This window comes from Perissodus microlepis, chromosome 15 (genome assembly GCF_051167445.1).
Source record: "Perissodus microlepis isolate ML-2025 ecotype Zambia chromosome 15, ASM5116744v1, whole genome shotgun sequence".
NCBI classification, from domain to species: domain Eukaryota; kingdom Metazoa; phylum Chordata; class Actinopteri; order Cichliformes; family Cichlidae; genus Perissodus; species Perissodus microlepis.
Window position 1 is genome coordinate 33,826,698 of NC_140475.1, and position 15,636 is coordinate 33,842,333.

Below are 15,636 nucleotides of genomic sequence, written 5' to 3' on the forward strand. Positions count from 1 at the left end.
GTGTGTTTGTGGGGGGCTAGCTGAGGCATGCAGTGCTGTGTCTGCATACTGACTGGTCAGATCAGGATCAAACACTGTGCAAGTTTTCCCCAGCCCTGGGACTGGGACAGAAAATGCAGACACACACTAAAACACATTGGACAGGGTTACAATTTTTACCCTTAGGTGAACTTTCTCACTCTCTAAACATCTCTAGGAAAAAGCATCACTGACAGTGTTAGTGCATGGAGTTTTTGCCTGATTTAACTCGGGGTAGAAAGGCAGTTTGAAAAACCAGGAAGGCCAGAGGAGCAAGGGTCAAGAAAGGTTATTGGGTGGGATGATAGAGAGAGTCTGGAGAGGGAGGAATGGAGTAACTAAAAAGAAAGAAAAGAACAAACTGCTGATAAATGTCAGCTGAAGTTTATTAATTTTTTTATGGTTATTAAGGATGAGTTAACTTTCAGGGGTCAGCGGTACCCACCGCATCATTAAAAAACTCACAGCAGGGTGACTTCATAGTACAAGAAGTAAAAATAATGAATGATCTGGAGTCGAGAAACAGGCGCACAGCATGAAGGATAAGGATAAAGGTGAATACACAGATGACATCATGCATCTCCTCCTCCTCTCCCCCCTCCTCTGTTATCATTCTGCTTTGTCAGGTTGACAGAAAGTGGCTGCCATACCAACTTTGCCCCTTGCTGCTGCACCATAATACTAAATGTAGCTTGACTGTTAGCACACAATGAAGTCATAACAACAGTAAATCCACACACGCACAGATGTTTCATCTGAAAAATATATCAGGATTTTATTGCCATTGTTATATGAGTTTCCACAATAATAAAGTCATAAATGACAAAGATGTGATTCCGGAAATCGGGAGCATTTGCTGCGCCCCCTGCTATTACTGGAACCCAACTTATTCCTCCTTCTCAAATAACCTCTGTGACAAAGAAAGCAAGGCAAAAGGGACAAATATAAGATTTAGGGCAGACTGGAATGTAGGCCATTTCTTTTTGTGCGTACTTGATTCGTACAGCTGCTTCATAGGAAAACCCCCGGTTGCTTTAAATCTGATAACACTGTGGCGGTTAACTGAATTAGCCCGAAATGCTAGTAATGCTTGATAAAACAATAGATAAGCAACATCATTACCACAAACTCTTACATCCATATTAACACTATTATATATTATGGACAGCCAGTCCTTATGCAGACCCACATAATTTGTGTATCATTTAAAATACAAAGATAAAGGTGACAAAATTAATATTGCCCATTGACATATTATATCATAACGTAATATGGCATGCCATCTACTATATGACACCTGTATAAATAAAACTTCAGATATTTGTTTATCTCTGGCTCTCTTGTCCTGTCACCCTCCCCTCACCACAAACCTGTCGCTGCAGATGGCCCCGCCCCTCCCTGAGCCTGCTTCTGTTGGAGGGTTCTTCCTGTTAAAAGGGAGTTTTTCCTTCCCACTGTCGCCAAAGTGCTTGCTCATAGGCGGTTGTCTGATTATTGGGGTTTTCTCTCTACTACTCATTACTTGAAGTGACTGTTCTTGTGATTTGGAGCTATACACATAAAATTGAATTGAATTAATGAAATAATTTACATTTCCATATATATATTTAATAGTATTGATGACTAAACAGCACACAAGGTGATGCATATCAGTGGCAAAATGCAGTCAATAAAGCCTATTCTGTCTCACATTATTTGTTAAATGGTACATCACATATGTTATTTACTCTCAGTACTAAGTAGTCCTGTTGTAGGTATACTGTATCTGTGAACATATGCACTGGTATAGACCTGCTTAAGAGATTTATGAGGTATTTGAATTTAAAGAAGGACTTTATGAGATTTCAGTTAATTCATTTCCACCCATGAGAGGCATTATTCAGTGAATCACTGAATTATTTACTGTAAATGCAGTGTCAATCTACAGAATCCAGCATGGATTACTTAAATACAATAAACAGACACACACACAGGCCACACCAGCCTGTCTCATTGCATTCTAAATTACTGCTGATAGTAGAGTCGGTTATATAACTGGTTTGGACTGTGGGCTGGACCCTGAACTTGGGTCACCCCTGATTGCCTCATTAGACTGCAGAGGGCTGATGTTCTGGTTAAGACAAAGATGAAGTGATTGAAGCATGCAGAGTTGTCAGAGCAGATAAACTCATTATGGTGTTGAAGAAGTAACCTGGTCTTATCTCTTCCTCTCTCTGTGTGATTTAACCCTTGGATGCACAACCTACCAATACCTACACTCTTCCACGAGTGGGGTCAAAAATGACCCCAAATAAAATCAATGCATTTTGCTATAAACTCGGTTGTTATTCTTCAAAATCTTTAAAACAAAGAGTTGTAATATTTTCATATTTGAGGTATTCCTCATAAAACATGTTTGTGGCATGAGGCCCTTTGCATTTTTATTTATTTTTTCATTAATTTTAAGAAATTGGAGATTTTGTATCACTTCTATCACTTTTGTATGCTTGCTCTGCATATACTGCAGAAGCTGGGTCTTCCCTCTGAAAGGCACAAGTTGTTCATCCACTGTAACACAATCACTGAGCATGAATTTCTGCCTGCAGTTGACCAGGAACAGACCCCATATGTAGCGGAAAGCTGCCACATGGTTTGTTTTCAGTCGGTAGGCTCTGGTCCTCTTGTCATCAAAGTGCAAGACGGGCAAATATCTTCAAATCTTTGAATTGACATAGTGGCCTTGTACAATGGGTTATGCAGAGGACTCCCAAAAAGCACACCGACTGGTACATCCCAGTTGTTCTCACTTCCTGCAAGAATGGTCAATCAAATGAAGGCCAGCTTATGTTTAATTACATTTTTCCACTCTTTTCCCCTGTCTGTGGCTACTCTTCGTGCCTCCATGTTTGTGCATGTCAGCACCTCTTCTATTATATTATCAGACATGAACATCTTCCATACATCTATTGGGGAGACAGTACTAAACCCAGGTGCAAGCCCTGGCTGACTAATTCAGAATATTGTGGCTAGAGCAGTAAGAGGGGCTCATTCTGTTGGACTCAATATCCATTTCCTTTTTAGAGGACTCATCAGAGGACTCCTCTGTGTCTGACTGGCCTTGTTCAGTGGGGGGGACAATAGTCTGGGTGCTCTATATCTGAGATGTCCGATGTCCGAGTCAATGCCTCCGATGGGCTCTTCATCCCATCCATCCTGGATCATTTGTAGGGCCACAGGGATCCTAGCTGGCCTCATAGCAGCCATGCTACTTTAGATATTTAAAAAAAACATCAATGTTTGAAATGCACAGAAAACTATAAACAGGGCTGCACATAAATGGTCCGCAGGTGCGCATTCGCTGTCAAAATAAAAGACACGCACCAGATAAGAAGTTGGAACGCTCGTTTGCGTACATAAGATGTTCTGGAGGAGGACAGACATTTGTTCAGAACTCTTAAAGATGTTGAAGAAGCAAGCTCTGTAAGCAATTACTTTGGTGTTCCTCCACCGCAAAAGAAGCGCATATTCTCAGAATTTCTGGGAATACTTTTTTTTTGACAGCCAATGCGCACCTGCAGACCACTTATGTGCAGCCCTGACTATAAATCATATATGTTACTGTGTAAAAATAAATTCCTGATCCTTTAGAAGTGTAAGTGGGACGGTCGGAGTTGCTAAGAATTAACGTTTCATAGAAGATTCCACAGGAACTGCTTGGGGTCATTTTTGACCCCACTTGTGGAAGAGTGGGGTAGTGATACAGAAACAGCTTTTTCTTTAAATTAATGAAAAAATAAATAAAAATGCAAATGGCATCATGTTACAAACATATTTTATGAGGAATACCTGGAATATGAATATATTACAACTTTTCATTTTAGAGATTTTGAAGACAAACAACCCCTGGGGTCATTTTTGACCCCACGTGTGCATCTAAGGGTTAATTAAGACAGATTGAGCGTAATCTAAAGCTCAGACATCTGTGAGTCAGATTTTCTTTGATGGCATCAGGATTTTAACAGCTTAACTTCTGTCCAGGAAGCTGTTCACAGACATAAAGTGACATAGAGGTCTGGGACAAATATCTGTCAGTCAAAAGGCGAATGTGGCGATAATTCTATTAAGCAGAGCCAAGAGTTTTACTTTGCTTCGGTTTACTGTCCGACAAACATTTGTGTTTTTATGCCTAGTTTGTGAAGGACTAAAGATGAGAAATTGAAGGGGAAAAAAATCACCTACCCGAGGACTCCCAGCAGGCTCGGTGCCCTGCGTTTCCTTCTTCCTTTGCTCCTGCGCCACAATCTCTTTCAGGTATTCATTTACCTGAAAGAGAGAGCACAAACAAGTTTAAAATGACCCGAGCCGCAAAAAGCATCAAGAAGCAAATTATAAGGAGCAGTGTATGACTCAAATTGCTCTCTTAGAAAGTGTAATAGCCTAATTAGTTTTGTTATTTTAAGTTAGTCTCCATAGTTTATTTTCAAATTGGTAACCTTAATACTGAAATTTTAGTTTCCACATTATTGTCCTGCCAGTAATTAAAGTTCAAAAACAGTTTCTTATTAAGAGCTGATTCAAAGGAAAAAGCAGTCCTGGTCCATTTTTGTGACTTTGTCCTGATTTCTACCAATGACTGTAGAAAACAGTCATTTCTACAGTCATTGATTTCTACAGTAAACCACAACACCACTCTGTGGATTATACTATACACATTTTACATTAAATTTACTTTATTAACAATGCATTTAAGTGGAGCTGAATTGATTTTATTTAAATCTAGCATCTAGCATGAGTTAAAAATGAGAAATCAGTAAAACACAAGTGGAACCCAACAGAGAGCCATATGTCAGATCAGTGGGACACCAAGACCACACCTCCTGTTTGCTGTTGTAAGTGTGTGCATGTGTGTGTAGCTGAAAGCTGACAGCAGCTCCTTGTCTCTATTAGAGGAATGCAAACAGACTGTTGTAGATTCTTTAGTACTGTATGGAGGAGCAGCCATATGTGTCTGCAGATGATGACCACAACCACTTACACGCTTAGAAATTCTGATTTGCTGTGATAGTATAAGTAACACTTTTGTAGGGCATGTTTCATAGGTCATATATAGCCTGATGTAACATGGTTTAAGTCTATATATTAAATGTGAGTTTGCGGATATAAGAATGTTTTGTGCCTGAACCAACACACAGACTGAACACTGACTTATCTCCTGCAGATGTGACTGTAAAAAATGTGTTTATTGTGACACAATAGAGCTAAATTTAGTGAATTTTCTATAGGTATCAGGATAATAAACAATAGCAGGATAATAACAAATAACAAACGCATTTTGCTTTTCCAACATCAGCTCCACAAATTCTCTGTTTATTTCTTCATTTCTATTTGTCTTTTTTGAGTTAATACATTATATGTAGAATACAGTATGACAATGTCTAAGGCAGGAGAAAACAAAAAAAAAAGGGGGGGGGGGGTAAAAGGATAGAGTACAAATAGACATGCATAATGTATCGCTAACTGCCTCACCTGTAAGAAAGAACAAACATACAACACCTGGAACACAAAAATTAGAAAATGCACAAGTACATAAATCAGAAATCTTCTTGGGGGGGGTGTTTGTCTTTGTCATAAGCTACAACAACCCCTCCCAGGAGCCCAACGCATTCAGAGATGGATCCAGGAGAACTGGGCCAGCCGCGGCCTCCAAGAGTACTGAAGACTCGAGGCCACACATCTCAGCAATATCTGCCTGCCCATCCTAGCAGGAGAAGTGGGAGGCCCTAAATAGAATACCCACGGCCAAGGGGTGGGGGTCTCAAAGGACCAGAGACGACGGGCAGCTCACCCCACTAGAGGCTGCCCTAGAGGCTGTGAGCTAAGATCAGGGTCCCAGGGCTCCAGGGGCCCAAGAACCACCAAATACCCGACAGGGAACACACCAGATCATCCAGCCACGCGCCCCAGAACCAGCAAGTACCCCCAGCGGAGGGTAGCAGCGCCCAGCGAGGAGCGGTGGGGAGGTGAAGTCTTAGGGTTCACCTGCAGACTGAGTCACAACAATGTGCAAGTATTTTTTTCTCATTTTTTAGTGAATCTACCTGTATGCATCATATGGCAGAACCTCAGGGCACGAAGGCAACATGGTGTATCTAGATCAGATTTCATGGTATTTAGGTCAGTGTTTTCGCTGGACTTCACTGTGCAATGTGAATTTCAGAGGTCAAGCTTCATGAAACCGACGTTGGTGAAACGCCCCTGTGTGAGACTTTTGAAAGAGCTCCTTAAAAAGACATTGAACACAATGAAAGGGGACACTTATGAAATGGCAAAATCTCAAAGGGCATTACTTTTGATCAGTCCTTGATGTTACAAAATATTATTTGTTCTTTAGAAAAAAGATTTTTATAGAGGTTCGCCTGTGAGGAGGACAAATTGACCTGTGCTGGCTTCACAGCTGAGAGATGACTGATGAGAAATGTTGTTTTGATGTCAGAATGACCTATGCTTCTGCAGGTTTGGATTTCTTGTGACAAAATAAAATGTTTAATCATACGTCGACTCATGGGATGGCTTACAGAAAGCAATACATCAACACCTGTAATCTTAAGACACTAGTCTTGTGGCCCAAACACTTTTTTTGCCAGGTACAAAATACCAGGCACAAACACAGTCATTTCTATCTCTCCATAACATGTCTTAAGAAAACATTGTGTACCATAACTGACCTTGTTGATCCAGGTGGTCACTGCATCCTCAGTGTCATAAGGTGTTTCCACCTCAGGGTAGCAAGATGGATATTGACAAATGCAGGCCATCACCTTCTCCACGCTCACAGCCTCCACTGTGTATGCCATCATCAGAGTGTCAATCATTGCCAGATGGGCGCTCTGAAAGGGAAAACAGTAACAAGATTAAAGGCTGAAAATTAAAATCTCCCAGCTAGCTCACTGTAGTAAAAGAAAAGCAGTCCATCTTGTTTCTTTGCCATAAAATAACAAAATAGTCCTTGTATTATTTGATCATATCCTTTAAGTAGTGAGCAAAGGGAATGAAAAAGCCGTCATTAGTTTCTTCAGTACTGTACAACTGAAACTTTTTCTGTGGTTAAATTTTCTCATGTGGCTGTTACCCTGGAAACAAATGTGTCCAAGACCCAGTTTGCTCACAGTGGCTGCTGGGCTGTGATGGGCCTGAAGAAAACTTCTTCCTGACAACACTACTGGCATCCGTTCTCTGTTGATTGGCTCATGGTTTTTGCTGAAAGCAGGGTGTGTGCTTTTAATTAGATAAAGCCATGTTTGGTGACAGCTTGTGTTATCAGACTGTTATCTTGTGAAGAATTTGGCATATCTACTTTTTCGCTTATTCGGCTCCGTTCTATAACAAAAACAAATATGAATTATAAAAGAAACAATGACTATAACAAGGTGTTAAGTAGCAGCCTGTTCTATTTGGAAACATGCAAATATACTGTTGTTAAGAGTGGGTTTCAAGTAGTTCTCTTATACATCCATCAGTTTTAAGCTATGATTTGGATAAAACCATATTTCTTATTTTTCATCCTTATTTCTTATCATTATTAACCGGAAGTAGGTTTTATTATTTATATCTCTAAAAACAGAAATAGAATAGAGTCTGCAGATTAAACCATCATTTAATGAACTAAAGAAGACAACTTCTGAATATTGACATCATCTCATCTGCTGACTCTTAGCATCTTCCGCTCAGCCACCTCCAGCTCAGCCTACTGTCTTTTTCTTAGTGGTACTGTCTCCAAGCATCATAGCAGGGCTCACTACCTTCTTGTAAACTTTCCCTTTCACTCTTGTTGCTATCCTTCTGTCACAAATCACCCCTGACACTTGTCTCCATCCACTTCAGCCTGTCTGCACTCTTTTCTTTTCCTCTCAGGGCACCATCCTTTGCTCTCAGCGGTTGACCCCAGGTATTTAAACTCCTCTACCTTCACTACCCCTGCTCCTTGTTACACTGGCTCCTTCTCATCACAAACAAATAGGGGCTATGTAACCTGATGTAATCCCACTCCCAACTTGAATCCATTTGTCACTGCTACTGCACACCTCACCACTGCCTTACTGTCCTCATACAGTACCATAATTCCTATCTTCCTAATTCCTATCGTATGCTTTCTCTAGATCCACAAAGACGCAGTGCCACTCCTTCAGATCTCAAAGCAACCCTCACATCTACCGCTGCTCACTGATCGGTAGTTCACTTCTTAATCGAGCTTCATCAAATTTTTCCCACAGCTTCATGTTATGGCTCATTGACTTTATCCCTCTGTTGTTACCAAACATCACCTAGTTCTTGAAAACATGTACCAGTACACTTCTTCTTTATCCCTCAGCCATCCTCTCACTTCCTAAGATTTTGTTAAGCAAAAAAATCTGCTGCCCTCACATCTGCATACCTCCACGGGTATGTCATCTGGACCAACTGTGTTTCCACTCTTCATCCTCTTCACAGCTGCTCTCACTTCCTCCTTACTAATCCTCTGGACTTCCTGAGTCACTAACTTTCCCCAATCCATCCTCCTCTCTCTCATTTTCTTCATTCACAAGCTCCTCAAAATACTCCCTCCATCTTCTAAACACACGCTCTATATTCATTAGCAGACTTCCATCTCTTAACCTCCCTCACCTGCTGCACATCCTTTCAAGCCTGAGCTCTCTGCATAGCCAGACTGCACAACAGAAAGTATTTACAATAATTTGAGACTATACTTAAGAACTACAATAGCTAAAGCCTTTGCTTACTACAATGTTTTGTTTTTATGATGTTAGCAAACATCTGCATCAATGACCAGTCTGTTTTCTTTCATCATGACTAAAAAATATTAATTTGATTGGTTCTTCTATATTTTTATGTCCACTTTTCTAGTTTCTTTTTGAACAACGCACCATTAGTCAGGCTCATTAACCATATCAAGTCAAAGCCAGAAAAAATGCATAATTTGCATTAGAGCAGGGTGATATGACCAAAAATATTTATCAAGATATACATTTGAAAATTTGCGATAACGATATAACTGACGATATAATTGACACTAGACAAAATACTTTACAACTCCACAACTTTGTTAGTGCTGTTTTTTATGTGCATTAAAGTTATATAAAATTTTAACAGTGCAAATGCAAATTCCTTGCTGACAGTTTAACCAAAGGGCATTTCCAGTGGAAATTGGCCGACATATCCTCAGCATAACCATGTATAATATCCACAAAACTTAAAAAGAGGTTATACACACACAATACGGTAATATTATGTTGAAGCACAGTACGTATCACTCCGTGAGGCTCCTCCCTACGATAGCCGTAACGCTCCGACAGTCCATCAAGCGGTGCGGGTTCGTAGCTTAGTAAAGTCGTACTGAAACATTTGACAGATTTTCGAGCGCCGTGTAGCACATAAAATTGTTTCGAGGTCAGTAAACGTTTTTCAAAAAACACGGTAATAACGACGGCCCGCTAGCATGCTCTACCAAAAATAGCGCTTTGTTGTGTATCTGACGGACGAAAGCCAAACCAGTTCCACACCATTAAAGTTGCAGCATTTTTACAAACCAATTCTGGTTCATCCGTTTCATTCAACGATCCGCTTTCGCCCTTCTCATTCTCCGTCGCCGCCATGCTTTTTCCGTCATGTGCGTATGAAAACAAAGGCACTGCGCATGCGCGTTTTACCCATATTCTATCGTGATATTTCATTTTCTTATCGTTGCCCAACATTATACCGGTATTACCGTGAACGGTATGATATGGCCCAGCCCTAATTTGTATGATGACATTACTTCTCAAGGACAAAGCAAGGGAATCCTATTCTCTCATGTTTGCAAACTGAGCATATTTTATTGTATCTTTGCATGCACAGAAATGATATGATCTATGATCTTCTATGACTTTCTACTTTGCAAATGACATTTTTTTTCAGTTGCTTCCTTTAAATCACTCTGTTAGTGAGTGATACCATGTGTGTCCTCCACACACAAAAGGAATCAAACTGCTTTCCATGAGCTAACCCAGTTAATCAAGCTGAAACTTTGAATGTCCTTGTGAAGATTCACAATTATGCAGTGGACCAAAGTTAGACAAAAAGAGCCAACGTTACGAAAGGTATTTCTGGAGGCTTTATTGCGAAAGATATTCATGAGCCATTTATAAGGTGAAAGAGGGCAGAGTAGTAAGAGTCCACATTTACTTATTTACGTGGAGGAAAAAGGCTGACTCGGTCAACAACGGTTGGTAACTTGTACTAAAAATGACCTGCTAAGACAGCCAGAACCCCCACACAGTCCAAATGTAAGTGACGATAAATATGACACAAATGTATTATTTGTATCTCTGAAATGAATTTTCTATCTGCTGTGTCATTATTCCAATGCCTAATTTCCACTATCTGGCAACCAGGCGGCAAAGCGAACCCATTTAATAATACACTGCCGAGATGCTTCCAGTTGGCCTTCATTTAGCCTGTCCAAACAGTGTAAAACATTATCACAAAGACATACAAACAACAGAAAGCGCGCACACACATATCCATAATCTGCCCTTTATTTTCAAAACAAAACGAACAACTCCAGGCAACATCAATTTTAAAGGCCAAGGGACCAGCGTAAATCCTCTGAGGGCTCCTTTTCTCTCTCACATCTCCTCCCCCTCTGCCGAGTAATGTGAGAATATCGATTTGGATCGGCTGCGGTCTGACGAGATAAAATGACAACAGTGAGAGTAAGTGTTGTTTACTCGACCGCAGACCTGAAGCCTCTAATTGTACTGAATGAAAACACACTACTGTGTGGGTGAAAGAGGTTAGCGTAGGACTGAGCGTTCATTCGGCTGTTAGTGGAACTGGAATCAAGCATACTTTAGAAAATGACACCTTCTGTCTGCGCCTAAATGTGAAAAAATGCAGTTTTGATTATTTGTGTAAACATTCGTGACATGAGAACTGAAGATGGCGACTTTTGTGTTGTGTTGCCGTGGAGATGGTAGACCCAATACTGAGACAGTAAAGGACGATGCTAAAGTAGGAGAACGGCTTACGCGAGCTCAGATGAGTCAGTAAGCATTCAGTTATTTTCACCTAAATCCCTAAACAACGTGTTTGAAGTATTATTAATAAAAAGCTTAAAATAAAAAGCTTTAGTACTGTGAATTGCATGAAATCAAGTGGGAAACTGTCAAGAGTTAGGAAGCGAAACAAAAGCACACTGTCAGAGCAACATTTCACAGTATTTGTGCTACACTAAACTTCCCGACTTTGAAAGGATTAGATTATTAGCTTCTGTGTTTCCATGTTCCAAAATAAAAAAAACAAAACAAATGTAACTGTCTTGTTATATTTGAATAAAGCTGAAAATGCCTCTTTAAAGGTCCAAGCTTTCATCGAGCTAAATGCATGCTTGGGATGTTCCACAGAGTCGCTGCTCCGTGTAACGGTCAAACAAATGGACTGTGAAGGATCAGCTGACCATGTGTGAATGTCAAATGAAATTTAGGAGACGAGAGAAAGCCTTTGGTGACTGGATGGATGCAAAGGAAAGAGTAAGGAAAGAGGAGAAGAGGCAGATAGGTTGCTGCCAGAGGAAAGGGTCAGCCTTCCTCATTAACTGCAGACCTCCCTGTTGTTTAAAGTAAGGCTTGTTTCCTCTGTTTTATCCCGTGATGTCATGTTTCCTAACCTTTTGGTTTGTGGAGCACATATGCTTCCCCTCAACGATGCTCTACCTCATATTCATGCATCTGCACATATTAAACCTTGCAGCAGCTCTGGCTAGACATAGCTCCACTGGGGTATTCAGAGATCAAATGCCCTGCTGGAGGGTATCTAAATGGCTGAAAGAGGGGGAAATGTCACTTATTCATGCCCTTTGATGGAGACTTTTTAATCATAAGGCTGCTTCTCTGTCCCTTAATTCGATTTATCCCCAAGATATCACTTTTATCTCATGGCGATTACAAAAACTGTACAAATAGTTAGATGCTAAGTCATTCTGATTTAATGAATAAACAGGTTACAGACACAAACACACATACACACACACTATTTTGCTTTCTCATCTAAGCTGATTGTGTCTATAAATCTTGTTTAGATTTCTCAGGAGGTGAGAAGATGCTGCTTCACGGTCAATATCCTGTTTTTATTGTGCTGCTGTATTGCTGGCTTTCTGTATTTCCACCCGGGCAAACACAAAGAAGGCAAACACGGCTCATCCTTAATATGGCTTCATGGTTGGAAAAAAAAAGAAGAAGGGGGGAAAATAGCAAAGATGGAAATCCACCACAGAAGCCTGATTTAACATAGCACAAAAGAATTGCAAATATGAACCGCAGTGACCTACAAAAGACAGCGTGTGTGACGATTTTTTTCAACCTCACAATCTGTTGTAAATAAACCGAAATCTCAATGTCAGAGCTCTGAGCTGCTTGCTGATCCCTGACACAGGTATTCAGAGAAAGATGCTTCCATAGACTCAGTTTATTTCGACGGAAAATGATCTGGACAGAGTTAATGACTAAACAATACTCGCTTACAATAAAAGCTTGTAGGACTGCACTGAGTCATCATGGATAATGATCCGCTTGTGTCTGTTTTTCTGGCTGTTCGAGGCTTCACTGATCCTCCCAAACTTCTGCACAATGGTCTCCTGTGCGACCACATGGCCATGGTAGCACACATACTCAGGGGTGATGTAATATTGAAAAGCAGTCTGCTTTTAGAATTAAAGCTCTCCTAACCTGGCACTGAGTCTCGATGCTGGGGCAGATGTCTAAAAACTGAAACTGTCTAGCTTCAGGTAAATTCACGCCAACTCAGCTGGACATGGAAAACCACTCAGCTGTACCTCTCTTTTTGAAGGTCAACACATGTACCAAAGGAAAGGCAAAAAGCTGGACCGAGAGAGCTTTACTTTATATTACATGGAGTGAAAATAGGAGAAAAAACCCCAACAAGGTTTAAGATTTTATCTTTTTTTAGAGTTTATTCCACTGTGAAGGAGCTGAAATGAGTAGGATTTGCTATAGTCCCAGTTACCAGGTGCTTTAGATAATCATAGGAAGATTATTTTTTATACAAAGAGCACTACAGGAACTAACTCGACAAGAACAATCTAACAACCTCACAGTGAGACTTCAAATGAAAGTTAATGAATTGGCACTAAATGAAACCAATAAAATGCGAAGTTCATCAACAAAGTTATTACAATTAATCCTGCATAGAATATTTATATCTTTACTTTTTTCACACCAATGTCAGTCAAGACCAAAATGGTGGCCTGACCAACACAAATACATGACAGTTTAACTAACTTTAAGCCTTTTCCCAGTAATTCTGCCTGATCTGTCACAAGTTAATGTTGCATTTTCCCTGAAAAAGCTTCTGGTGTGACACAGAATTGCAGGTTTAAGAGATTAAATGTTTTTATGAAGATCATTGCTATAAACCTAAAATGTAAAACCTTCCAGTTTTCTGTGCCTTTAATTACCTTTTCTTTACAAAATGCACAAAACACCAACTGAGAACGCTGGCATCAGTTGTGGGAATTCAGCATTTAACCAGCATGCCTTCCATATGCTCCAAACCCGAAGCTAGCAATTATTTAGAAACCTCAAAGCTACCCTTGGAACTTGACTGAGGGACAGTACCATGGCTTCCATCCAGTGTTGACCTACTCTGTTGAAATGCAAGAACTCCGACTCCTCCCATCATCTTTGAAAACTCCCTCTGTGTTGACATATTTTCATGTGTGGATCGTCTCTATTTAACAGGCTAAATGGATCAGCAAAAACAGGAAACACTGCTGCAGATTTTCTGCAGAGCACTGACTGATTTTACCAGTTATCGGGAATTCTGGATTTCTGCTAGCCAAGCACTGTGGCTTGCTCCACATGTTTGACTTTGCAGATTTTTACCCCAGATCTCCACTAGCATAATAGCATTTATTTACTATAGAAAGACGCAGTTCTCAGGCCATCACGTGACATTGTGTAATGTGGTTCGCTGCTTATCCATCCATACTGTACTGCCCGGGAGTCACTGCTGGCATTAAGCATAACTTCCTGCCTGTGACTCCGCTGAGGCCAGCAAGGACAGAAAGAACTTGGATGTGCCTCCCTTCAACCCTGCTGCTTCAGCTCGTCTTTATTCACAAGATCAGTTGCAATATGAGAAGAAAAAGATTCTGAGGAAGCCGGTCTGATGTTGACAAGTGTGTTGTTACATGCTTGGCACATAATTTTCTGTAATTCATCTTCTGTGTGTGCCTCTTTGCACATGAAGCAGCGTGACAGCGTTGCCGTGTGCTTCTATTAATCCTGCATTTCAGCGTCTCTCCTGGAGTCCATCTCCTCTACTATAACAGCCACTACACACACACAGAGCACACAGCTGCACATACAAGTTCATATCGCAAATAACGACATATGCAGCATAAGCACCCCCACTCTTGCGCCCACCTACACACAAACGCAACACCCGGCCAACTGGTGTGTAACCATGGAAACGGAGTGCCTGCCCAATAGGAGGAGTGATGGAGGCAGCAAAGGAGAGGGAGAATAACAGGAGGAAGTGTACGCTCCTCCATCCATCCATGGTATATATATGTCTTGATGAATCAGTCTGTCACAGTAAAACTAATATTTGGTACACACAGTGTGTATATGGCTGTTGTAATCATTTTTCATCACTACAAGCTGACGAAAATCCAACTGGGATGGAAATGTACTTAAAATGGTTGATATGGTGTCCATGTGCAGGCCTTTCATCACATTATCAGTAGCAGCTTTATTTAAATAAATAAAGTATTAATGTAGGACAAGTCCTATCATACAGACCAGCAATAAAAACAGTTGTATTATCAGCTGCTAGAGGGAACTGTTGTCCTGCAGAGGTAATGCACGTATGACACAGTTATGTTTCTTGATGCTTCAAAGCTAGCATGTTGCAAGATGACATTCCTCGTCCAGTTTGTTCCAGACCAAATGGGCTCAAATTAAGAAGCTTGAATATAATGTGAAAGTCTAACTTGTGCAATAAATGTGTTATATAATTGGCAGGCAGCTAAACAGAGGGCCAGAACTAGGTTGAATGTTTAAGTTTGCATACATGTAACGAGCACAGCTGCCAATAAGGTAAACCTCTGAAAGAATATGACTATAGTGACTATAACCCTGTTTTTGTTTTATGGTTCGTCTTATATACAGTCACAGAGACACATAAAGCCAGTAAATAACCCAGAAAAAAGGACGTGGTGCTTCTGGCTACCAGTATTCAGAGCATACAGTTCACAAAATAAACACATTATCATCTAATATATAATGAAAATCTCATAGCGGCATCATGAACTATTTACTGCTGCTTTATTAAATTAAATAGTTATGACATCCACTGTTCAGTTGTGAGATTATTTAAAGAAACATACATATTCTTGGAATCTATTGTTTCCAATTACTATACTGTAACTAGGCTGTTCTGCATGTCATTACAAAATTCAGAAGTCAATCTCTTAAATCTGACTTTAATCTTATAAATCTGTCTTAAATCTCACAAGTCTGATTTTAATCTTGTAAATCTGATTTAAATCTTATTCTGACTTTAATCTCAAAAGTCTGAGTTTAA

At 40.3% G+C, this 15,636-nt stretch overlaps 1 protein-coding gene across 5 annotated transcripts in view; it reads right to left on the reverse strand.

Annotated features, from left to right (window-relative positions):
• The window catches only part of camsap2a (calmodulin regulated spectrin-associated protein family, member 2a), a 43,841-nt gene that overhangs the window by 20,400 nt on the left and 7,805 nt on the right, over positions 1–15,636 (reverse strand). For all 5 annotated transcript variants that reach the window (XM_084952327.1, XM_084952328.1, XM_084952329.1 and 2 more), the window contains exons 3-4: positions 6,723–6,884; positions 4,237–4,320 (exon numbers count right to left, since the gene is read on the reverse strand). In XM_084952327.1, coding sequence (XP_084808453.1) covers positions 4,237–4,320; positions 6,723–6,884 — 246 coding nt within the window. The remainder of the gene's footprint in view (positions 1–4,236; positions 4,321–6,722; positions 6,885–15,636) is intronic.